The sequence below is a fragment of the Convolutriloba macropyga genome, chromosome 3 (genome assembly GCF_964194025.1).
Source record: "Convolutriloba macropyga chromosome 3, txConMacr16.3, whole genome shotgun sequence".
Lineage (NCBI taxonomy): Eukaryota > Metazoa > Xenacoelomorpha > Acoela > Convolutidae > Convolutriloba > Convolutriloba macropyga.
The window spans coordinates 24,269,849-24,295,684 of NC_134470.1; the positions used below are offsets into that span (position 1 = coordinate 24,269,849).

General features: G+C 36.1%; 2 protein-coding genes across 2 annotated transcripts in view; both read right to left on the reverse strand.

Moving 5' to 3' along the window:
* The window catches only part of LOC142336089 (mothers against decapentaplegic homolog 1-like), a 536,849-nt gene that overhangs the window by 84,459 nt on the left and 426,554 nt on the right, over positions 1 to 25,836 (reverse strand). The gene's annotated exons all lie outside the window — the stretch shown is intronic.
* The window catches only part of LOC142336574 (uncharacterized), a 76,994-nt gene that overhangs the window by 7,822 nt on the left and 43,336 nt on the right, over positions 1 to 25,836 (reverse strand). The window contains exons 4-9 of the mRNA XM_075385484.1: positions 18,005 to 18,132; positions 13,676 to 13,889; positions 12,032 to 12,159; positions 4,373 to 4,586; positions 3,372 to 3,499; positions 671 to 908 (exon numbers count right to left, since the gene is read on the reverse strand). Of these exons, the coding sequence (XP_075241599.1) occupies positions 671 to 908; positions 3,372 to 3,499; positions 4,373 to 4,586; positions 12,032 to 12,159; positions 13,676 to 13,889; positions 18,005 to 18,132 (1,050 nt within the window). The remainder of the gene's footprint in view (positions 1 to 670; positions 909 to 3,371; positions 3,500 to 4,372; positions 4,587 to 12,031; positions 12,160 to 13,675; positions 13,890 to 18,004; positions 18,133 to 25,836) is intronic.

Here is a 25,836-nt window from a genome sequence, read left to right on the forward strand (position 1 = left end):
TCGGCTCTCTTACAAGTTACCTACACTTTAACATCAGTTCACTCGTATTTTTTCATAAATGATATTACACAATTCCATTAAAAAAATAATTAAAAGCTTTTGTTCACTTACTTAAGTGTTGTTGGGATTATTGTAAGGCTTATTTTGATGCGAGGAACATTTTTGTTGTCACAATTATCAGACAAACTTGGAAGATGTTTTCCTGCTGCTTTTAATTGAACATTTCAGGTGTCATATAACAACCGAGCACGCAACTTCTGTAAATAAATGAAAATGGCAGCCTTAAAACTACGTATACAAAATTGAAAAGGGGTGGTATAAAAGTTTTCACAGGATTTCAAAAATTGCATGTGTTTTGAATACAAAAAGGGAAATAATGTCAAACGGAGCTCACTAACATACAGATTTTGTAAGCGTTATATCATATATCATCTCTTATCACATCTGGTTGGTACCTTTTAAATTTTGGTTCGTTTCGAATAAACGTTGAACAGACCGTTTCAGTCCGTTCCAGGCCAAGTAGAGGTACGATCAAACATCCGTGCGAACATTAGCTATACGCTGTTATTCTGGCCTTGAAATTTTTGGCGCAGAAGATATAATTGTGTGTCCTATAATTCTAATCAGAGGTCTAAATAAATTCTATACACTCATCAACTTTCATACTAACTGATGCCCGAGCATAGCTCAAGGCCTCCGAAGATCTCTTCGGTTATTGTGAAGTTATAACTCCCAGGTAGACACGCTTGGTCCATACATATCTGGATGTCAAATAGGTACGAAGTGAGATTGAAGTCATCTCGAGAGTAGATACAGTCATAGCCAGTGTCATTGATGTTAGTGCACACATTCGTGTCAGTTAAACCGGCAACGACGGATGTGGTGCTGCCATCATCAGAAGAACTCCACTAGAAAAACGAAAACCAGGTTAAGATGCGCACCCAACCATTTCTGAATTCGGGCGCACGCAATCATACACCCATTGGTGCTTCGTTTCAAATCCCATCGGCCGCTAAGGCATGGTCAAATAATTATAGTATCAATGTTAGCTACCATTTATATGGATTAAAATCAGGGTAAAATGATTGGGGTATAAATGAATCGGGTTCTTGATAAAAACGGGACATCGTATGGATTATATGGCATCTTAAGTATAATAAATAAGATCAGACAAAACCAGAAATTTGGTTATAGTTATCTTGGGAATATCGTACTTATTCCAACTAATTGGTCTTGCAACATTCCGTATACTTAGTACGAAAACTTGCAAGTTCTTGCAAATTTGAGCCAGAGTTTTGTACAGTTAAAGATTCCACCTGCATGTTCTTACAAGATAACTACTCCTCTTACTTTCTTAACGAGAATTCACAGCATCAAGTACGACTTGTACTAACTTTTTTAAGACTTAAAAAGATTTAACTTCTTAAATTCGTAGAATGTTTTTGCGAGACAAATATCCTCTTGCTTCTTAGCAACATTTCACTGTCACAAATACGCACCGTAGTAACTCTTGTAAGACCCAATAAGGTTTATCTGTCGTAAATACAAAGCTTTCAATTTATTGCAAGAAAACGTTTGATATCTTTCTGGAAAAAAGCGTTTAAATAGTTGTTTTAACGAGTTTCAGTTAAATAATGAGTGAATTGAAAAACTTCAAAATAGAATCCAAAGGTAGCTTTTTATGCTCTTTGGGTAGTCCCTCACATTGATCTGGAAACCCTATTTACCAATATATAAGTTATTTTAATATGGTAACTCAAAATTGCTTAAAATTGGTATTGGTCCCTTTTAAAAGCGTTGTTAATGTGGTATATCATATCATAAAAGTAAATGTTCACTAAGCAGAGTTACTTCCGTGAACCAAAAGTCCCGAAAGTCAAAATTGGAAAATTAGTGGCATGGGTAACGACCAATCTCAATTTAAACCAATGTCACACCGTTCTTGAGAAAAATGAAAGTGGTCTAAAAAATCATCCAATTGATCTTCTTATTTTTTGATCGCATATCTTTTATCCGGTTATTCCTGAAGAACATATCAGAGTTAGGTCACCGCTAAACTATACAACGCCAGTTTTTTGCCGGAACTTCCATCTTGTTGAAGTAAAGCACTTAAATTTTTCGTTTCACCAAGTTTCAACTGTATAATGAGTCACTTGAGAAAGACCGAAATCGAATCCTAAAGTAGACTTTCTATTTGAAATGAAACACATTGATATTTCAAATTAAAGTACCATGTAATGTTTTTTTTTCGGCAGGGTAACTCAAACAAAGTAAACGCTTTCTCCAAAAAAGGACAAAATGAGCTGAAACCTGTATTTTAAGTGTCTTTGGTTGCGTAATTTTGGTATCCGGTGTTATAATTTCGAATCACTAGGTGACAAGTCAAGGCCATACAGTATCAATCATTTGCTGGACATGCAATTTTTTTCCGCGAAAAGCATTAGAAATCAAATAATGGTAATTAGAAAAACATAGTAATCATTAAAAAATATTAGTTACGTGGACGGTTCTGCCGTAATAGATCTTTGCGTGGTAGATTAATTACTAAGTCTTATTAATCTTAGTAAGAAATTGCCTAGTTAGTAAGAGTACAACTCAAAAACTCATTGCACTTTATTTTTTCCTTTTATATTTATTACTATCTTTCTCTCTTGCTTGTTGTTTAGCATTTTGTTCTATCCAGTACGGAACATGCACCCACTACTTTGTATGCAGCACTTACGGCAAGATTAGTTTGAGGTGACAGTACTGCTCAGAATACCAATGATAAGAATTTTTTGCCGTCTATGTTCGGATTTTGGCGTTTGTGTCCATAATTTTAGTGGAATTTTGGTTGTTTTATTACACGTTTGAGACGGAGTCAGCCTGCCGAACTTAGAAATGAATTGTTACTATATATAATAACAATTAATTTCTAAGTTCGGCAGGCTGATTCCGTCTCAAACGTATTATAGAACAACCAAAATATATTGCTCAAATCCATAGCATGCTAAAATTACTTCAAGCTCTCAGAAGCTTCGAGCATACTGTAAATGCTTATTTGGCTTAGAAAGTCTTTAATTTTCCACATGAATGCCAGTATATTCTGTTGACAAAACATTCACGAATGCTCTGTAATTTGCAACGTTTCTATACAATCTGTTCTATTTTTTTAAGCCTGCTTCAGTTTATACTGCACGCCATAGAAAAAAGAAAACTACTGATACTATTAGAAATAAAACTAATGAAAAGAGAACACTCATTAAAAAAAATATTTGCTTGAACGAATTTTTCTCGTTTATACATGGGTCATGCCAAGAACGGAAGATATCACGAGTCGCAGTGGCCTTTTCATTGTCAGTTATTTTACATTGAGAATAGAAGATACCTACAGATATGTTGAGAAACGTGAAGGAGGCAAAGTTGTTCACTGTAGAATTGAAGGTCACGTGGACTGTGCAATTGTCCGTTTCATCAGTGCACTCAACTTCCACTGATGCCACAAAACTGTCGCTTGGCACTAAACAATGGAGTATCCGAAATGACGAAAATTGAAGGAAATTTACCTAGTACATTTTTAGACTCATGAAAATACCGTCCTCGACCGAAATTGTACATTCATCTCAGCCGACCGTAAAAACCACTGAAAGACCCTGTATTCGCCCATTTAAAAAACTTCGTTTGATATGTTGAGTCTGGAAAAAAACCCTGCATTGACACTTGAAAAGAACCCGTTTTCACCCTTGACACGCATGAAATTACTGTTTTGACCCATAATAATTTTTTTACGACTATAATAGTCTATGATATGACCTTGACTCAAGCCATAAAAAGAATGAGCCGACTGTTTTCGTCTGTGGAAAGACAGTTTAGAAGTGTTTGTATTAAATTTATGTATGCGCTGAACTGTGTAGTTTATGTCAATGTTGTCCTTTCTTGACTTTTTGAGTCTTTTTTATGACGATTTCAACTAGGGTGTTCGCCATAGAATAAGTTTAAACTTGAAGTAAGCACATTCATTTCAAGCTTTCAGAATAAATGTGATAAAATCAATTTCGATCTAGTGCGATCATTACGAGCCCGCAGCTTTAAGCAAATTTGTGAAATTAACTATAAAAGACAAAGACACTGTGTAATTATCAATTGGTATACCCGTTACTTTGTAACCATATCCCAATCTTCAAGGTGAATTTTACTTTTATTTAGATATGTTTTGTAGAATTTAAAAATGTAAAATGGACCAAACTTTCAGCTTTATTTGGCAACCGCGTTGGCTCATAATGACAAACATTTTAGATATGGTTCCTAAATATCATGAGAACACAGGGTGAACATTTGGACCAAGCTTTTCGATATAGAGCTCTATCTAAGGAAACTACCTCAACCTACTAACATTTTGGGTCGAAAATTGGTGTAAGCAAGCTGTAAACATTGGGCAGACATGTATGACCAATACAGATCTGTATATCAAATGTATACAAATTGCGGACGAAGTCATTTCGAGAGTAGAGACAATCAAATCCACTGTTGCTACTCAATTCGCTGCAAACGCTCACATCTGTCAAGTTGGCTTGGAAAGAAGTTGTGTTAGTATCATTTGAAGTCCACTAAAATCAAAATGATTAGCAGCCCTGTTTGAGAAAAAATAGATCAGCGGGATTGATCCTTTTTCGATACCAAAGACCATACATCTTTCAATCAAAATAAAAAGCATAATTTCTTCCAATACCATCATTAAGTACGAAACAGATTGGGATGAAATATAAAATCAATGTTTTTTTTAAGGTTTTCCGCTTGAGAAAGCTCAGTTAGCTAGTTTGGTATTAATTAACTGAGTTACCATTGAGATGCTCAATTTTCTCAAGAGAAGTAGTTAAAATCAGCAATTGGTCTTTTGTATCGGAAATTCGTAGCAATTAGTAATCCGATGGATTTTATGCAATTCCTCATCAATTAGGTTTTCGTTCATGTCTGGCTAATCAACATGGATCGCGGAAAATGGAGAGACAAATGCGCTATATATATATATATATATATATATATATATATATATATAATTATGCGACTTATAAATGGAAAAACGTGCTGCTGTATTCAATAGCCTTGTTGATGTAAAATGTTACATGGTTCTTAGTAGTTTTGGTAGGTGATATGCAGCCCTTACAAATCATACAGCCTCATATATGACTCTCTGTATTCATACTAGCTCATATAAGCTTCGTAGTAATCATACAACATCGTATGATTCATAGAATTCATAGTGGGTCACATATGTTCCATAGTAATGACTTTAGTTCTATTATGATTCTTAAATATTTTTTCATACTTGTCTCTCAAAGTTCACACTAGCTCATATAATTATATGTAATCATACTAGGTTTTGTATGATTAATAGTAATCACACGAGTTCATATATATACCTCGGTAATCATACTAGATCATATATGATTCTTCAAACTAGGTCAAATATGGCTCTAAGTAATAAACCGGAGCAAGTCCTCATAGAGATTCATTACTGGACCAGAATATAAATCATAATGATTGGTATTTCTATGGTATTTAGTATTGGTATTATTCATAGGCCATTACTATGTTCAGGTCCGAGATTTCACTGTTTAGTATGATTTTAGGAAGACAAGATGAGTCATCAACTGACTTTTGTCTGAACATGAATTTTGTTAATTCGGTTTGCGGTCTGGACATAAACAAATTTTGTCTGCCCTGTCTATAGGCATATTAAAATGCCGCCTGTTTCTGATATGAGCATAGCGCTCATAATTACCCGCGCTTTTGCGCTTTTATTTGCTCAAGAGCCAATTATCTCGCCTCTCTCTCTCTCTCTCTCTCTCTCTCTCTCTCTCTCTCTCCTTCTCTTACTCTCTCGCTATCTGTTTTGATCGTAATTAAAATACATGCGTTTTCATAATACATGCTCACTGAAAGTAAAACTGATCTGATAATAACTGCTGAAATTAAAACTCTGAATATAACTATCTATGATTTTGAGTATTAGTTTTAGAGTTTGTCGCATGCACCCGAGTTTGTTGCAAGCATTTAATTAATTTGAATTGCGGCTCTTTGAATTGCGGCTCCCCCTACCTCTGCGTCCGACCTCCACACTTTTTTCCCGACATCACTGTCCAGCAGGATGGCTGGTGTGAATAATGTTCATGTAGGTTCATCAACATGAAAGGAAGGTCGCAGAGATTAACAAGAGATCTCGATGCACGTCTAAGGGGGTGGATGTCAGGCTGGCCAGAATCATGAATGTGAACTTGGTTGTCGTGCTGCACCTTGCATTGTCTCTCAATTGACATTGGTTGCCTAGAATAGAACAAGGAAATGTTGACATCTCTGGTACAAACAAATAAACGGTACCACGATTATAACTCTCGCAAATGCTGTAAATTTGCATTCAAGAATTAATTATGGTGTCGTTCCTATTATAGTCACACACTCCCAAGCCGACTGGTTAATATAACGTAAAGTCAACACCGTAAATATACCAGAACAGGGGCTTTGATATCGAGGGGAGGGGTTTAATGGGGAAAAACCTAAACCATCAGGGCAAAAGCGCAAATTTGTAATTTGTCTACCGCGCTTGGTGGTGGGAGAGGAGAGGACGGATAAGGGCTGGTATTGAGAAAGAAAAATGGAATCCATTTGCAGTTCTCAAAACTCATTGTCAAAATTCCAGGACCCAACTCTTCATGGCACCACACTCTCCCTCCCTCCCCCCACTCCCCTCATTTAATGGAAATCAATGACATTTAATGGATTGTTCGCGGTCCAATTAGCTTTGAAGCTATAAAGACCGGAGGAGATGTACTTGAATGGAAGTAGCAAACCCTCAGTTGAATATGTAAAAAATGCACATGGAAATTATATTCATTTGTTTTATGTAAAAATAATGTAAAAACAAACAAATAAACAAACACACACGCACATACGCACACACACAAAAACACACACACACAAACATACACACACGCGCACACACACACAAACAAACAAACACACACACACACAAAAACACATTTACACGCACACACACACGCACAAACACACACACCCAAACACAAACGCGTACACACACACACAAACACAAACATGCACATGCACACACACATACACACACACACGAACACACTCACACAAATGCACAAGCACACATATACAAACAAACACACACACACACTCACGCACACACAAAAACACGCACACAAGCACCCAGATGCACACACAAAAACACACACACACACACGCACACAAACACACAAACACACACACGCACACACACACACATAAACATACACACAAACACACACTCACACAAACACACACACAAATATACACGCACACACACATGCACTCACACACACACCAAAAAAACACATATACACGCACACATACAAACGCACAAACACACACATACAAACACACACACGCACACACACACGCACACACACACAGATGAACACACAAACACACACACTCAAACACGCACACACGCACGCACACACACCTAAACACACACACGCTAACACACACAAGCACGCACACACACACAATAAGGGCTCCTGCACAATAACAACTTTTCTTGGGGTTGAGACGTAGCGTATGCAAGTGGTCTGCAAGCATGTATCTTATTGAAACGTTTATCCATTTTAACGTTTATCCATTTGAACAACATAAATTTGGGAATATGCTTTGCTCAAATTCCCTCCGCAAGGATACGTATGTACTTTTAATATTCCTCTTGATATTCAATTATCCCACAGCTTAATAATCTCCTTTAACCCCTCAACCCCGCCTCCCATAAACGTCCATCGACCCCCCTTGACGACCATCGAGATGTCTTATTAACCTCTGCAACATTTTGTTCACGTTAATGAACCTACATAAACGTTATTCACACCAGCTCTTCTGCTGGAAAATGATGTCGGGAGAAGAGTGTAGAGGTCTGAGGTTGAGGTCGGACGAGCCCGAATTCAAGGAGCCGCAATTCAAATTAATTAGACGCATGCGGCAAACTTAGGTACCACAAAACAGAAGAACCTAACAGAAATATTTTACAAAAATGGATTACAAATAATCAAGGAGCTAATAACAATATAGCCTTGAACACATTAAATTCATTTCCACAATCCGTAATTTCACAATACCATGTAAGCATGCAACGTTTTGTCGATACGGCGTTTTTGAATCTGCTGTTATAACTTTCTATAAACGGTCCTAGCAACCACAACAGCACATTGCCAGTTGCAAACAGATCAGATAAAGAACTTTCTACACTTTTTTCCTGAGGAGGTTTTTTAAATAGTCAGTGTCTTTGAAACGCATCACAACAGCTGTTGATACCTTTCGACCCAGAGTTGACAGAATTAGCCCAGAAGTATCAGCCCGTTTCGCTGTATTTATTGTTTTCGGTCTTCTACTACATATGAGATCAAAGTCGTAGTTTTCGCTAGTCAGCTCTTTGCTATAACGATGAAGAAATGATAAATTTTATTGACATCTGGTAAAACTTACAAGCAATGACACCATTAAAAGTGCTGGATATAGGTATTGAATGAGATCATCGATGAATTGGATATGACTGCTTAAGATCCGTCTCATAAAGTGGAATCGAATTGTAAAGTACAAAACAAGCTGGATGCGTATTGCTGGATCTCGGTTGAGGATTAAATTGAGGATTAAAAGATGAGTAAATGATGATTAAATTGAGAAATAAATACCAAAGGCTGGACGATTTTTTTGACGCCGATTGCATTGCTGACACAAACTGTATTGACAAACTGTAAACGCCAACATCGACAAAATTATACAAAACAGTAAATAAGCTCCCTTAAAGAAACACATTTATGAGGATAAAATTAGCAAGCTGGGAATTTCGAATAGTTTGGGGTTCGAGGTAACATTGACCAAGTATCTGACAGACGAGTAACACAAAGTAAGAGGAATTACTATAGTAACAAAAAACAACACTGAAACAAGGTAACAGACAAAATATAAACAATGAAGACTGATGGAAAACTACTACGACCAGAAACTGGACGCAGAATCTGATATTTGCATTTCAATAGCTCTCTTCTTCCTAGATCTCGTCATGCGGCAACTGGACGAAACCAACATTTGCGTTTCAATTACTCTGCTCTTGTGCGCTCTCATCATCTGTCGTCTATTACGAAAGGAGTAAGTAGAAGCAAAAATTAAAAAAAAACGCACTTTCGCCGGTCAACAGTCTTATCATGATTCCGCGCCACGTGGCGGTCAGTCATATATTTGGCATTAGATTCATAGTCACAGTAATCGCACAAGAAAACCTTCTTCTTGAACACCGGTCTTCTAGTAATAGGCGCCTTCCTTTCTTGTTCACCTTGTTTTCCAGTGGCATAATTGGTTTTACATCGACGCTTCCATGACAATTCTCACTTTTGGTATCATTAATGCTCAGCAATAAAGTGGCTCCACAGGTTAAGATTGTCTTGTGAAAACAAAACTTAAACGATGTGTCAGCGGCCCTTGTGAAAACTCAAGGTAAACAATTGAATGAAAACAAACCAACAAACAAATCTGAAATACACGACATATGAAGACCATTGAGTCTACTATTCCGACATTGGAAAAAAATAAACGAAAACAGACTAAAAAACACTGGGATCGACACCCCACGGGTGAAACCCGATGCTTGCACTAATACTTCTACTACTACACCACAACTAATTCGACCTCCACCTCCGACCTCAGCCTTCGACCTTAGCTACCAACCTCCGCTACCGACCTCCGCCGACCTCCACTACCGACCTCCGCCAACCTCCGCTACCGACCTCCAGCGACCTCCGCTACCGACCTCCGTCGACCTCCGCTACCGACCCCCTCCGACCTCCGCTACCGACCCCCAACGACCTCCGCTACCGACCTCCACCGACCTCCGCTACCAACCTCCGCTACCGACCACCGCCGACCTCCACTACCGACCTCCGCCGACCTCCGCTACCGACCTCCACCGACCTCCGCTATCGACCTCCGCTACCGACCTCCGCTACCGACCTCCGTCGACCTCCGCTACCGACCCCCACCGACCTCCGCTACCGACCCCCACCGACCTCCGCTACCGACCTCCACCGACCTCCGTCACCGACCTCCGCCTCCAACGCAAAGATGTAAATGCACCTTTATATTGTAGAGTTGGAGCTAGAATAGTAATTGAGGGTATCGCCATTTTAAAAATTTTAAGCATGAGATCAGTTATTCGAATTTTCGAAACTCGCTATGTTCTTTGTATGTACAATCTGATGATGTTAAACATTCTGTGCAGTGTTCACCAATAATGTAAATGAGGTTGCAAAAAAGGGAGAGACTGGGATGTTTCTTAATCGACTCTGGGCAGACTGGCAAAAATATTTATACTGCTATTTGACTTTTACAGTAATTGTTACAATTGAGAGTCAATGGTACAGCGCTGAAACTCACTGTGAGCAAGGTCCGGGAACTTTGTCATTTGCGGCTCTTAGTTATCAAGCTATGTATGATTCACAATAGGTCAAATGTCATTTGTCAGATTTCCTAGTAGTCATGCAAATATCATACCAAAAGTCAAACTTCAAACAAAAAAGTTCAACAATTTTCAAAAGATGCCTAAATTGTTATACCCTAAGTTAATGGGTTCAAAAAAATCAAATAGCGATTCAATACCCGGACAACTCCGAATGGTTATCTTGTAAGATCTTACAAGATTCTGACAGAATCTTACAAGAGGATGCATCGTCTTACAAGATTTTCTGACAGAATCTTACAAGATAACCATTCGTCTTAAAAGAATCTTACAATATAACAATTCGTCTTAAAAGAATCTTACAAGAAAACCATTCGGCTTAATGGAATCTTACAAGATAACGTTCATCTTAATTATACTGTGTCCGTTCGTCTTAAATCCTAGAATTCTATACCTAAGAGCTCGACTTGAGAAAAAAATATTAAAGGTTGCAATACTTGAATCTACACATTGGTAGAAAATTATTAATTATTAATTTATTGAATCAATTTATTAGTCCTTCCATCTTCAATCTCATTCGTTGTTTTTCAAAGTTTTTTTTCAGAATTTCTTGACTTTTCTTGATTATTTCTTGATTTTTTCTTGATTTCTCTTCTTTTTCTGCTGAGAGGGGTCAAGTTGATGTTGAAGATTAATGAAGTGTCCGTAATAGCAATGAAGTATTTAGGAACATTGATAAATATAGTGCGAAAAAAAACATTCAATTGATAAAAAATATCAGCAAAAACCAGAGCCAAACTTCCGTCAGATTTAGTGCTTATGTCTCTAAGTGCAGTAGTTTTGTCTCAGAGTCAGCAGATAGACCAATAATTTTTGATTAAAAAGAAAAACGATCAGAAAACATATTGCTGTTGCTTTTTCAAATTAAAAACTTTTTTTATAAAAGCATCTTCAATCACATAATTTGTTTTTGAAATTGGCCCATAAAACACTCCTTTCATCCTTTTCCCAATTGAATAAAAACCCAAGTTTTTTGTTATTGTTGATTATACAGGTAACAGCAAATCCTCGAAGGAGCTAACCTCAAGGCTTTGCAAACTTTGTGCACGAAAATCTAATTATCTTTTCCTGTATCGCATATGACATTACTATAGTTTAAATTAAATTCTATTTCAATGAGAAAATTTCTTGAAACAGCAAAAAAACAAAGATTTGTATTTGAAATTCGATTTCCGTAGCATAACGGCCTTTTCATGACTGTCCTTAACATCATTGAGTAATGATTTTGGTTTCCGTCACTTTTGATGCGTGTGTGCCGCCCTACTCCGAGGGTTCTTGTGCGCTTATTAGGTGCCAAATAACAATAATATTTTATCAGTTTTTTAAACTTGCAAGAATCTTACAAGATAAACATTCGTCTTACAAGAGTCTTACAAGATAAATATTCGTCTTACAAGATCTTACAAGATAAACATTTTTTGGTAAGAATCGTGTAAGTCTCGCCCAGGGTAACTTATCCCCCTAACGGGCTTAAAAATTTCGCGAAAGACCTACAGATATGACGACGAAAGTGACAGAAGCGAAGTCGTTGACACTCGAATTGAAGGTTACTTGGATGGTGCAATTGTCTGTTTCATCAATGCACTCTACTTCCACTGACGTCACAACACTTTCGCTTGCCACTAAAAATATGAAAATAGAATCTGACCAATATAGAAAAAAAAATGTTGATGTCATATTCATTTGTACATGCATTAGTTGATCGTGATCCTCTTTATGGACAGTAAATTGCCCAGAAACTCTACAAACTACGCAGCTAGTTACTGTGCTGGTTATGTCAATGGGAGAGCTAAAATGGTTCTCAAATAAGTGAAGTAAGCATATTATCTAGCCATGTATATTTTTGGTCAATTATGAACCACTCAACCAATTGTTACAAACCTCAAAACGGGGGGGGGGGGGGGGGGGTGGAGGGAGTGAAAAATAGCTAAAAACAGTGTTTCCTCGTCTAGTATTTTGCCCCTTACAAAATATGTATAGTTATAGAGGGAGGTACTATGTTAAAAAACATAAACTGGGCATATATTCTGTTTCAGATCCTTTTAGTGGGGGAAGAATAGATCCATTAGCTGACGTGTTGTCAGACATAGCAGCAATTGCTTTGTAGACCTGAAGAATCAAAAGCCTGACGAATAAATTGCTGCTCGATAATGCTGAACATTCCAAATCTGGCACGTGATAGCCTGATTCCAGTCAGAAAATATTGTTCCAGATTTGAACTGTTGAAGTTTCTGTTCACTTATAACCAATTAAAGTGTGCTACTCCTGGTAGACTTCAACTCCTCAGTGTTAGATTAAAAAAATTTCCGAAACCGATTTGAAAAAATATGTCAGGTATGGAAATAACCAAAAATAATTCAGTTTCTACAAACTCAATTCAAAACAGAGAAATCAAAGAAGAAATAAAATTGCCGCTATGGAAAACAAAGAATTTTTTTTCTTCACTCTTTTTTCAACGAACTTATGACCTAAAGTTAGTTCTCTAAACCATTAATCCAAGTTGAATGGTGGTTGGGGTGGAATATCTCAGTAAATCAAAAGTCAAACAGTGACGCAGTATCGTTCATTGTGACTCCTGATAGCGGTCATCAGTAAAATTTCGATGTAAATGTTGAGGTATTTATAAGAGCCGAAATATCAGTCTCACGTTCTGAGCATAACAAGAAACAAACAAATATGGATACAACTTTTTTTTACAAGAACTATTTAATAATAGGGGTAAGAAAATTAGGATCTTTTGTGCCCCCAGTACGTTATGCACCCCCCAGTTACGGAACACGCGTCATTACATAGTAAATCATTCTGCAAAAATATGGCACCTGCGTCGGGGTTTTGCAAAAAATATGCGCCCACTAAGCTGGGGGGTGGGGCACAATGGGAAAAGATCCGAAAATTAAATTGCGTATGAACAAAAAGATTCTTAGCTAAAGAAAAACTGTTTTCACGCTCTTCCCCGAACTATCACTATACAATGTATGAAGAGACATCATAAATTTTGTCCTGCCGAAAAAGGAGATAAAAGTTTGTCTTGTGAATGGCACTGGCCCCCAAAATGAGCAAACACGTATCACGTTTTAATATCGGCGAGAAAAATTTATAAAGGACAATAGAAATGTTATGCCGAAATTTATTACTAACTGTTTGGGTCTACAACTGGTGCAGCAATGCTGTACTCACTGGGCAGACACGTGAGACCAATACAAATCTGAATAGTGAACGTATAAAAATTGAGGATGAAGTCATTTCGTGAATAGAGACAGTCAAATCCACTGCTGTTACTCATTTCAGTGCAAACTGTCACATCTGTCAAGTTGGCTTGGAAAAAATGTGTGATCGCATCGTTTGAAGTCCACTGAAACCAAGTTAAGCATAAACCTTTTAAAAATTAGGAAAAATGTCATAGCACCAATCTGAAAACGAACTTTCAGCACTTGAGAAATGCCAACAATTTTAAACTCAATCACAAATTGAGTTTGAAAGATTCTATACCTACCAAAAAACGAATTTACAAGAAGTAATAACTCTTCTACATGTTAATAGTAATTTGAAGAACTATTAATTAGTCTCTCTAGAAAGTGCATTAGATTAGCATCTACTCTCAGAGGATTTTGCAGACAATAGTTTTCCAATAGAGTTTTTGAAGCTCGCGAGTTTTCAAAAACACATCTGTGAAACACAGAAAACAACTCCTGACTCTGATAAAATGCAAAACATAAAAAAGTAGTGATTTTGGCCCTATAAACTGTATTTTAAGGTCCGATAAGACCTGTTCTGTGGAAGGGCATCGGAAATCGCAAACTATGTAAAAGTTAATTTTTTAAGGTCTTACATCATATGCATTGGCAAAAAATTCTCTTCTGATTTTTACTCGCTTTCCCTCTTTTTAAACTAAATATCGATTTTGGAGAAATTAATATCTTTTCTGGTTACAATTCTGGATAACGTGGCTTTCTGAGAAGTCATCTAACAAAGTTATGCCGGTATTGTAAGTTGGGAAATTAAGTAGATTAAATTCGTTTAGCACCTTGGAGGAAAAGTTTGATCTTACTAGAAAAAAATGCATCTGATATCTGATAATTTTCATATAATTTTTTATAACTTTTGCGCACATTTAACGGTAATGGCTCTCAATGTTTTAAGAAAATTGTGAATTCCTTACAAATAGTTATATCTTCCTGTTATAACTTGTAAAATTATCCAATGAGAATCCGATAAGTATATACGAAATACGTCCGTATCTTTTATATTCCCTATAAGAGATTTACAGATTTATTCGTTAAATTATAATGTTGCATCAAAATTTTAAATGATTAAAAAAATATGCAGTGATGATTAGTTAAGGTCAACCTAAGTCTAATGGAAGCATTCAAAATAAGTTAAGAAATTTGATTCAAGCATTGATCCTCAAAAAGAAGTTGAAAAAGCAGCAACTGCAATTACTTCCACAGACTGAATTCATTGGATATTCTCTCCTGTTTTAATGAAAAAGAAACGACCCAATGACAACAGAAGGTAAATGTTTGCCCTAAAACAATTCCTTGTGACTCAGACTTTTGCAACAATTTTTATTTAGAACATTTGATATTTGCATTCAAAATTTTGTTGATCAATGGTATGTTTCTCGACAAGTTTCTCTTATTGTTTAAACGCACTTTTAAACTGCCGAATATATGCAAAACCAGATTGTTGACATCCAGAAAATGCACAAGTGTCAGATAAAAATTTAAAAGTTGCTTATTTTTACAAAAGTTGTGACTCTGATGCGTTTTTCACAAATAACCACTAAAAAAACTCAGTGAAATCAAGCAGAGTCACAGAACACGAATTACAATCATTTGAAATCTTGGAAACTTGTAAACTTTGAAATACTAGCCGAAAATTTATGCCTTTCTCACTGAGTCAGGAATTCTTAGTTTTAAACAAATATAAGTCACATGCTTCGATTGGAAATGTTAATTATGAGCAAGAAATTCAAAATAATTTAATATCTCATGCATCAATAATTATTGCTCCCGAATGTATACCCGGTATGCTCTTACTTGGTTTTGAACTCGCCCATAATATCGCGTTTCTGAAATACTATCTAGAATCAATGCTATCAGGTTGTTATTTTCACCTAAATTAAAATGTTTCACGGATAATTGGGGAGATGAGACGACAAAAGTTTGTATCATAAAACCATGAAGTGTACGCACTGGCTCTTAAACTAATCCCTGCTCTCGCTGTCGAAAATTTGGAAGAAATAGAAAACTCCTTGGAATTTATTGATGAAAAATATATATTATAGCAGATTAACGGTGCCTAGATTTATGCTTGTTCTAAGGGTAGGTTTTTAAATTATGTTTTGTTCCTTTCTTTTGGAAAAATAATTTTTCGGTCTCCTAAACTCAAACGTTTTTTAAAAAATTCAGATCAAAGTGCAGATTGACGAGATTGCACTTCTGATCGTTTTTTTTTTCGATCAAGGTCATCAATTCAAAGAAAAGCTGTCTCGTCATTATTCTGTGATTTCACTCAATCGCACGCTGTGCACTACCGTACTCTTGAAGGTCAGTATTTTTGCGTTATTTAAGTCCTTCGAACTTTTGTATTGCTATTTGTTCATTTGCTCGCCGAATTAGATAACACATTTTGTTATTAAACTGATGTCGGTGGGATTAAATTGCGGGAACAGATAACAGACGGGTGATGTATACGGTGTTAAATAAAAGTGTGTTATATAAATTCAAGGTGAACAACAGTTATACCAGAATTCTAATTTACCCCAATTTAACATTAGAGTTTAATCGGTTTGAAATTATACCAGGATTTTTATTTACCCCAATTTAACATTAGAGTTTAATCGGTTTAAAATGTTGAAATGTTCAAGATATAGAAACCATGTTTAAAAGATACGGGGTAATAAAGTCTGATATAAAAATGGCAGTGGGTTGAATTTATAGGGATACGAAAAATAAAAAGCTTTTGACGCCAAGAAAAGGAACTCCGAGCAGTCTTGGCAACTTACTCTAATGAAACAGGTTTGCTAACAAAATTGAGCAAAATTGTTAGAAATGTTCAAAATAACAACCTTGGTCTAACTATAGTATTTAGTAACGATATATTTAGCTGAAAGTTTTGGCAAAGGATGTCATCGTATGAGGATTTCATTATTACTGTTCCTTATATCATTATGGCGAAGTTGATGATTGTCAATAGTAAAATTTTTGGGAAAAGTTACTGAAAAAAATGGTCGCAATCAAATTGAATACCTTGTCTTAAATTATAGACGGCAGCTGTTTTTATCCATATTTGCAGCTATGTTCTAGGTAATTCAATCTCGGCGAGTGCACCGTATCTTCTTTGCAGTTAATTTTTTAATAATCGCTGCCTGAAATAATGATTACCAGGAAGCGAACGGTGCAAGCCAATATCTGATGACTTTTGATAATCAGATATTTTATTTTTTTGCAATGTTGTTGGCACAATGAAGGAGCGTTTACAGGCATATATGCAATCAAATTCAATGTCTTCCTCAGGATAGCAGACAATATTGCTTAATTCTCAACATGGACTTGATTGGCTGCAATTTTGTCTGCCTATACAAGATAAATATAATTAATTAATTGAAATATTAGCACAAAATTTTTTACCAAAAGAATTAATTAGCAAAAAGAGTATATTTATCAAACCCTCTCATTTTTCACAGAGCCATTAACCAATGCGCTTAAAATTAAAGACATGAAGCTAGAAATTGAAATAATTTTTTTTCGAAAAATAATTTCAATCAATATAAGTTTCTGATTAAATTTTGCGCATATAAATTTTGATGTCGAAGTTGAATGTCGAAGTCCATAGCAAGAATTCACATCGAAACTGTCTTCAAACTTACTGATGCCGCATGCATTGCGCAAGCGAGATCAACTGTTTGCTAAATTTTGAACGTCTAGGATTTTTGCGAGACAACGTTTTTACTTCATAAGATCTGGCAAGATTCTCAATTGAAATCTTGAAAGACGATGCGTCGTATTGCAATTCTAGAACTTGTATGGTTTTCAGGAGTAATCCCGCCCAGACCACCGTACGCTGCGACAACTTGGAGCAAATGATTAAGTTTTAATTAAAATTGATCAAATTTTGTCGGTGTTTCCAACAAAATTCTGTTATGATTATGTATAGTTAGGCGGTGAGATAACTGTCGGTTCCTCTCCACTACGGTAGAGGAAGTCTAACATTTTGAGCGAGTGGTCCTATCTTTAATTATTACTGCTCTAATCTGTGGAATTGGGCGACAGAGGACAAAGACATTGTACAATTGCCAATTTAATCTTTCATTTGTCGTCATATCCAGCGTTCTGGTACGTTTCGTAGAATTCAAGAAGTAAAATGGACAAAAGAGTCATTTTAATTGGTAGGGCGGCATCTCGCTCGTACTAAAAAACTTTGAAATGGCACTCGCAACTGAAATATCGATGATAAGGAGCTTACCGATATATTGACAAATGTGATGTCAGCGAAGTCGTTCACGCCAGAGTTGAAGACGACTCGCATAGAGCAGGTGTCGGTGTCCCTAGTGCAGTTGACTTCTGTTGACGACACAATAGTTCCATCGTCTCCTAAATATGAAGAGCCACACTCTTTTACAGTCAATTTAAATTCTCGTAGGTATCAGAACCAAAGATGACAAGCGGTCCCCAGACTGTGCTCCCCGGCCAGTGGATTTTCCCCAAAATTAGCGAGGAAAAAAGTGTAAAGATCCCATTGAGTTTCACTGACCAATCTGAGAAGTTTCATGCAAGCTCCATTGATGAATTAATTGCTACTAGTTAATTGGATAGTTAATTACTATTTTCTCTGATAATAGAAAGCCCGTCAGTGGGATGGGATATCTCTGATTTTTACCGGAGCATAGAAAACCCGCGAGTCTTGCGAAAGCCGTAAACGTATACATTTCCTTTGTTCTCCGGTATCTAGTTTACTTTGAATTTTAGTCTTTAGCTTCTTTCGATGCTCTCAAACTCGAACAAATGCGGCGAGCTCTCAATACACACCCCAGTTGAGAGGTCGACTGTATGAAAAGACTTATAAAGTCGACAGGGGGGGGGTGTAATTTCCCTACCTTAAATACACGGTCGACTTCCTTAGTGATATTTGACCTAAAGTCTTTTCATAAGTCGACCAATGATGGTCTTTTCATATCCAGTACGGTCGACCTTAATTCTTCATTTTTAGGGGTTCATGGGTACTTTAAACTGAGTGTTGAGTACCCCGTATGTACAAAGATAGCTTCAAATGCACTAGAAACATGTTAATGATATAAAATAGAAGGAAAATATGTTGGCTCGAAAAAAGATTTGGAAAAAAATATTTTTTGTCATTGGCCATAATTTTTTGTAAACTGAAATAAAACAATTAACACCTGAACCTGAAACTACATTATATGCTAAAACGTATTTGTCAAAACTCAAAGTCGACCATTGCCATATCGGTTGACCTAAAGTCGACCATGACCATATCGGTCGACCTAAAGTCGACCATGACCATTAGGGTTGACCTAAAGCCGACCATGACCATAATAACAGACACAAAGTCGACCAAGACTATTAGCGTCAACATAAAATCATTTAACCTCCAACATCGGTCGACCACTGTCTTTCTATACCGCAGTCGAGGTCCTCAGTCAAAGTATGATTATAAACGGTCCATGAACGAAATAACGTCTGATCTATGCTGATTATCTTTGGAAGGACGTCTATATTATACCGTTCTGCTTATTCATGCCTTTTCTTGAAACCCCAGTGCTTTAACCCCTACTTTTTTTTAACACTTACAAAATCTAGCCCGCAAATGTTTCACCCCTATATTTTTTAACCCCATTTTAAGCTTCCTATAATTGGGAACAACTAGATCTCAGTCAATTCTAATTATTCTCGTTAAAAGAGATTGAAATCAGGGTGACAAAACGGAGGTTTGAATATAACGTTAGCACATCTCAGTCAGCTCGCCCCAATTTAAATGTGTAAGTTATTGTCTCTTAATTGTCAGGAAAATGAAACAATAAAAACAGTTATTGAAAGCAAAATTGGAACCATTAAAAAATAAGTTAACTCATGGAGTCCCTAAAAAGTCAATCAAGAAAAATTGAAAAGTGGATCAAACTCTAGAACATCTTTTGTTTTATTGAATCTTAAATCTGCTTGATAACTTCCAATTTTGAGTTTACCATTTCATCAGAAAACAATGAAATTTTGATTGTAGAATGTCATGAGTTTTATATTAAAAGTTTATATAAGTTTAACATTACCTGGACTTGTTGCCCCCTAACAGCCGTAGCCTCGACATTTTGAGCTCTAACAGACGTTCTGTCGACACAATATTAGTTGCAATCGAATCCAAACTTATTACAAACATGTATATCAAAGGATATGCAAATAGTGCCAATGCGTGAACCGGTGGATTGGCATTTTGGTATGCCCAAGAGTTCTTACTGTTTCCAAAAGGAAAAATAGACTGTTATCGTGTCTTTACTTTTATTATGCGGGAAAAAAATCAGTTCTCGAAGTTTCTAAATTTCGGCTTGTGGACTGAACATTTAAATTAAAGCCAATAAATTTCAACTGCTTTTATGTTCTTCATGTTTTTATCCTCAGTTTTGCTCCTAATCGATTGTATGCGCTTCCCTATTCTTCCGAACCAAAGAGAAAAAAGGTACAGCCGATTAGTTGATGCCTTAGAAACCGTTGCCCTAGATTTGAAGCCCAATATAGTTTCGATTGTTTTTGAAACTCAACCCATTTAATGCATTCTAAAAATTTCATCCCTACTCCATTTTGTGAGGTTGCTATTTCCTTGTAACTCAAAAATTTATAAGAAAAATTGGAGAACCTAGATTGAATTCAATGATGTCAGCATGTCAAGAAGTGGTCCTGTTTCTTATGTTGGTCTGCACTTTCACTTTCCCATAACAAAATGAAAAATAATAATTCTTTGAGGTTATTGGTAAAAAATAACTGAAGTGGCCGATCAGTAGCATTTAGATAGCTTTGTTATTGAGAAAGTAGTCACTTTTTGTTTATTTTTTCATTCAAATTATAGCAGGCGTCCATTTTTGCACTGTATTCTGTAATCTGTAATCTCAGAGATGCAGCAATAAGAGGCATTGCAAACAACAACTAATGCAGTGGAGTTTTGGCATTATAAGCTACAATCCTAGTTGAGCAAATCACAACCCAAAATTCGAAAAATTCTAGTTAAACTCCAAAAAAAGCTGCCGTATAAAAGTTGAGCATTTTTAACGCTTTGGCCAACCAAAAACACACCAAAATGAAAGAAAAAGAGGACTTGAAAGTAAAGGTTCAGAAAATGATGAAGCTTTACAGGAACAGAACTGGAATTAATTTTTAGGGCTATTACAAGCTTGCCTTAGTTGTCTGTATGAAATACTTTTCAGTTATTTTTTTATTTTTTGGCGTCAATTTAATTTTGAAATCCATCTTTAAATGTTTCAGTTGACGCGCTCTTGGCATATGACTTATGGTGGGACCATTAATTGGGAACACAGTTTCAAAACTTTTAGATACAAAGTTTTCACGGAATAGCTGCTAACAAACCAGTTCTCTGAATTTCAAGGAATATTCTCTGGACTGTCTGCCCTAAAAGTAGACTAGAAAAATTAGCTCAGGTTTTTTTGTTTGGAAAGTAGTACATTTTCCGTTTTCTAGAATAGATCAATTTCTAGCTTTTCCTCTTCTCCAATTCAAGTGATATACTACTTATAACAACAAATAGTTCAATATAACAGAGGCCAGACTTTTCAAGCATTCTTTTTCGACCACAGGCACTGAGCTACAAAACTGGCAAATCATTGTTTGTCGAGTTGAAGCAAACGCGTTCTGTTTAATGCAGCACACTTGAAGTTCGGTAGTTTAGTATCATTCATAACATTTAGAGTTTAGCTATGCAATTTGCTCCTGTGGACGCTGACATAGTTAAAAGCTTTTACAGTTAACCGGATTTCGGCATGAAGAATTGGGCGTTAAATTATTGAGGGATTAATATTCACAATTTTATTTCGAACGGTTTATATAATTGGGGAAAAAAGAAGTTGAACTGTATTTTTCTCGTGCAAGAGGATTGGCTCTGGAAAGAGGACGGATTGCCATCCTGCGCATTTTTGAACCATTCTAGTTATTTATTCGCTAAAGAAAAGAATTGAATCTTTAATTTCCAATGATAAAAATCCAAATTAATTTTTGAAAACTACTGAGTTTTTCGTTTTAATTCGTTTAAAAAATTGTTCGTTCTTATTTTATTCTCAGAAATAGATATCGGTAGATCTCTGGGCGAAACTATTTGCAAATTGAGCTTTCTTTTGTTTGCAAGGAGATTATTGTTTTCTTTATTCATTTTATTTTTTCAGGTTTTTTTAATCTGATCTATGTATTGTTTTGTTCTTATGGCGATTCTTTATGATGAAAGTTTTGTGATTAAGGTGATGCAACTCTTTAATAACCCAGTTCTAATAACACTTTGCTGGAAACAATCGTTTCGGCATCGCAATTCCAAAAAAAGGTTTTATATACTGATTAATTTTCAGTTTTCTGGGACAGATTGGCGTGTTGTTATTATTGTTGTTGTTGCTGTTGTTCTTGTTGTTGTTATTGTTGTTGTCGTTGGTTGGTGGTGTTGATGTTGTTGTTGCTGTTGTTGTGGTTTCGTGACTTCCGTTGCAGGGTACTCATTCCCAGTCATCAAGTTCTAGAATTTTCTCTACTAATTTCTACAGAGACGGCAATCACAGAACAACTGCCATGAGCAGACGTTCTTTACAGAGTAACTTTTTTTGACGAAATGCCCCCTTAGTGCTATTATTCTACTTCTCAGTCCTGCTTCGTTCATAAATTCAACGTATTTGTCCACTCTTTTCACAAGTTGACAATATTAAGACAAATTTTCCTCGAACTTCTTCGGTACGTTTTTTAAATCGAGCTTAAAGAGGTCGCTTTTACATCGCATTTTCTAGCACAGATTTTGGCAGCTCAATGCGATTCATAATTTCGTTCCTTATCTTTGACAGGGGCCACGGATTGATTAATTGCAGAAACATCAGCAATGAAATGATATTCATCAGTCTAAGTTGGTTTTCATTAATGACATCTCTGAGTCCAGTGGTCCACTTGACAGATTTCCTCTTCTTCAAGCTGTTTCACCCCAGTTTTCAATGCCGTTATGCAAATAAAATCATTCAACAGTACTGCAAAAATCAAGGACTTGTTGTGTCCATGTTTGATCCTCGTTTTGTGCATCAATTAAGATCTTTCTAAAATGGAGCACTGTGATCGCTGCCATTAATGTCTCTCTGTCTTGATTGCGTTCTTTATTGCGCTTTCAAAAAAAGTTACCCAACACAAGAGTCTCTAGGTCTTTGACTCTCTCGGTGTATTGAATTTGGACGTCCAATAGTCCAAAAAATTTACCTTTTCCCTTGAACGTAACCTTCGTGTAGTTTTCTAGGTCATGATCCATTTTTTGCGTTTCCACCGGTCTTTGGATTGCATTCAGGTTTTTTTGTTCCTCCTATATTCCTCCTAATTTTTGCCATGATAAGTAATCAGATAAATAGTGGGTCATTGACAAGGTGGGGTTTTACACCAAATCCGTTCTGTAGTCTTTTATTTTTATTTCAAATTCTGTAACGTTATTGTGTGGTCAACTCATTAGTCACTCAAAACTCACTAAGTCTGCAATTGCGAGGTTTATGCCTAATGAAAGACGTTTACAAGATGGCTGCATCTCTTCGTAAAATTGTCAAATTTTCGACAAAAATGTTGCACAAAAGAATTGTCAAGAGAAATTAAATTTCAACACGGACAGCTCTCTCGATTCTGCAAAATAATAGGTTTCAAATCAGCTCTCAAACAGATATTTGAATCTTGTTTGTTTAAAACAGTTCTAAGAAACAGAAAAACTATTGTCAGGGTCCAGATATTAGCACTAGAACGCTAATAAGTAAATATTGACCCAGATTTAAGCAACTTTGGTGAAAATTGCGGCAAAAAGCAGCAAAAAACGTAAACACAGCATTGTCCTGCAGTAGCTCACTCTCACAAAAAATAAAACACGCATTTTAAATAAATCGCGTAATTGGATATCTTTAAATATGAAAATTCTAAAATTGTTTTACGTCATCACATGCAAAAACAGGGCAAATAGTTAGAAGTCATAGAAAACCTTCTGTACAAAAATTTTGTGACAAACTTGTCGATGATGACATTGCAATTTGATTGCATTTGGCTGCAATCAGAGAAAATCACGAGAATTTAACGTTTTGCTCAGGCTAAAAAATTTTCAAGCATTTGTTTTGCAGCTTTTGCGTGGCTACGGCCTTCTAAGATTCTTCAGATTAATACCAGCTCAGTAGCTAAATGGAATGAGCTGTCAATGCTTTTGGCGATACAATTAAACAGTATGGCAGAGAGCATGGATTTTGTAAATTAGAGAAACTCGCGGTCTACGAGAGTTTAGCCAACTCCTTGTCATCGTTTAATTTTGGAAAAAAGGCCACAATTGCAATTTGTTAATACGACAACGTTTGAGTTAAAGTTGTAAAAACTATGCCCACAACACATTCACTGAACAATTCTTTTAGTAATATTGGAACATCTCGCGTTATCAATATAAAGGCCTCCCCGTAAACTCAAGTGGGTTTCGACAAAGAAAATTGAAAATAGTAGTACATAAAAGAGTATTTGTAATGCTCCAATAAGTTTTAGAACACCAGCGTCTGAAACTTGGAGAATTGCTTACTTCAAATTCAACTCTCTAGGTTGGGAGGTATTCTAATGAGAGAACTTCAATCGCACTTTCGTTCTCATAATCTAAATTTCTTTGTCGATTATGGCGACGAGTCAGAAAAAGTGAACTGTTTTTTATCTTGCGGCAAACTGCTAATTAACATATTTTGCCTATTTTAGCAGCAAAAAGCGCGTAAAACTTGATGAGGGCTCTTTTCATAGAATACTAATTGTAGCATCGATAATGTGTCCCGTATTTTTTCTCACCTACAAAGGTTATTCCAATTTCTTGTCGAAGGTTGTCTTTCTGGAAATAATCTAAAGTCCTGCAGAGGTTACCAAGAACGACAGATATTATATTCGAAGATTGTTTTTCAAGTATATGTGTAGCCTCGAAAATAACGATATCTGAAAAGTAAAACCCACAAAATAAGTTTCATTGAAATTTTTTGATCATAAACCTATTTTTCTTAAACTCAAATGTTCATCTTCTATATCATTTTTTTCTTCTTTTCAGATCTTCTATTCTGTCTGGAAAATTAGGGGTCTTTTAATTTGACCCGTAGCATCTAATAAGAACTCTAAAAAAGGAACTGCTCATCCAGTATGCTCATCACCAACAGCAGCAACCGGAGCAAAAATTCAAATTTGGCAAAAAAATTGAGGGCAACAAAGAATTGCACTTGCCAGAATTATCTCATCGCATTTCAAATTCTTCCTCATTTTAGAGTAAGTTAACCACTTTGATAAAAATTTTTTACAACAGAAAATTATAATTTCTGTCTTCTAGTGTTTATGGAAACAAGGGTTCCCTTTTTTCACGAAACTCGTGCGGTTCAAGTAGAGTTATTTCCAGCCATGGACCCTTCTTTTAGCGGTGGAATGGAAGACTTGTTTAATTTTTTCCTATGTTTTTACAGGTCTTGTCAAACATGGGCGCAAAGTTTATATGATTGAACAATTGAGTATCCCTGATAATCCAAGAAAACTAACGCGCACAACATTTCCTTTTGGATTGGTAGAGGTTTGAGAATCTTGGAAGACACAGAAAGGAAAGCTTTCAATTTTTAAGAAGGCTCTGCTTTGTACATTGTTTCAAAATTTTTTGTTCAGTATTTCAATCCTCTTTATCTTTCTAAATGATTTGGATCTTTTCTGTTTCCCCACTCTCTGTTTTTATTAACCCCGCTTACAAATAATGAGTTGCTCTTTGGGCCTGATTGGGGGAAGTCTTTAGAGCAGAGCTTGAGAGGCTTACATAGGAGGCAAAAAATATCAGCGCAATTAATTGTGAGGGAAAAACTTTGCATTGATTGTTCACTTCATCCACTCTCTGTTTCCTTGCAACTATTTAATCTTGGCTGTAGTTTTAGTTCTAGTAACAGATAAAAGCATCGGAATAATTGAATAAAAGGGTCTAAAACAGTGATACATTAAAGAACATAAAATCCACAAGCACAGGAAACAGCTTTTTTTTTAATTCAGCAAAAAGAGTACAATAAATACACTGACGTTAGCTGTAAATAA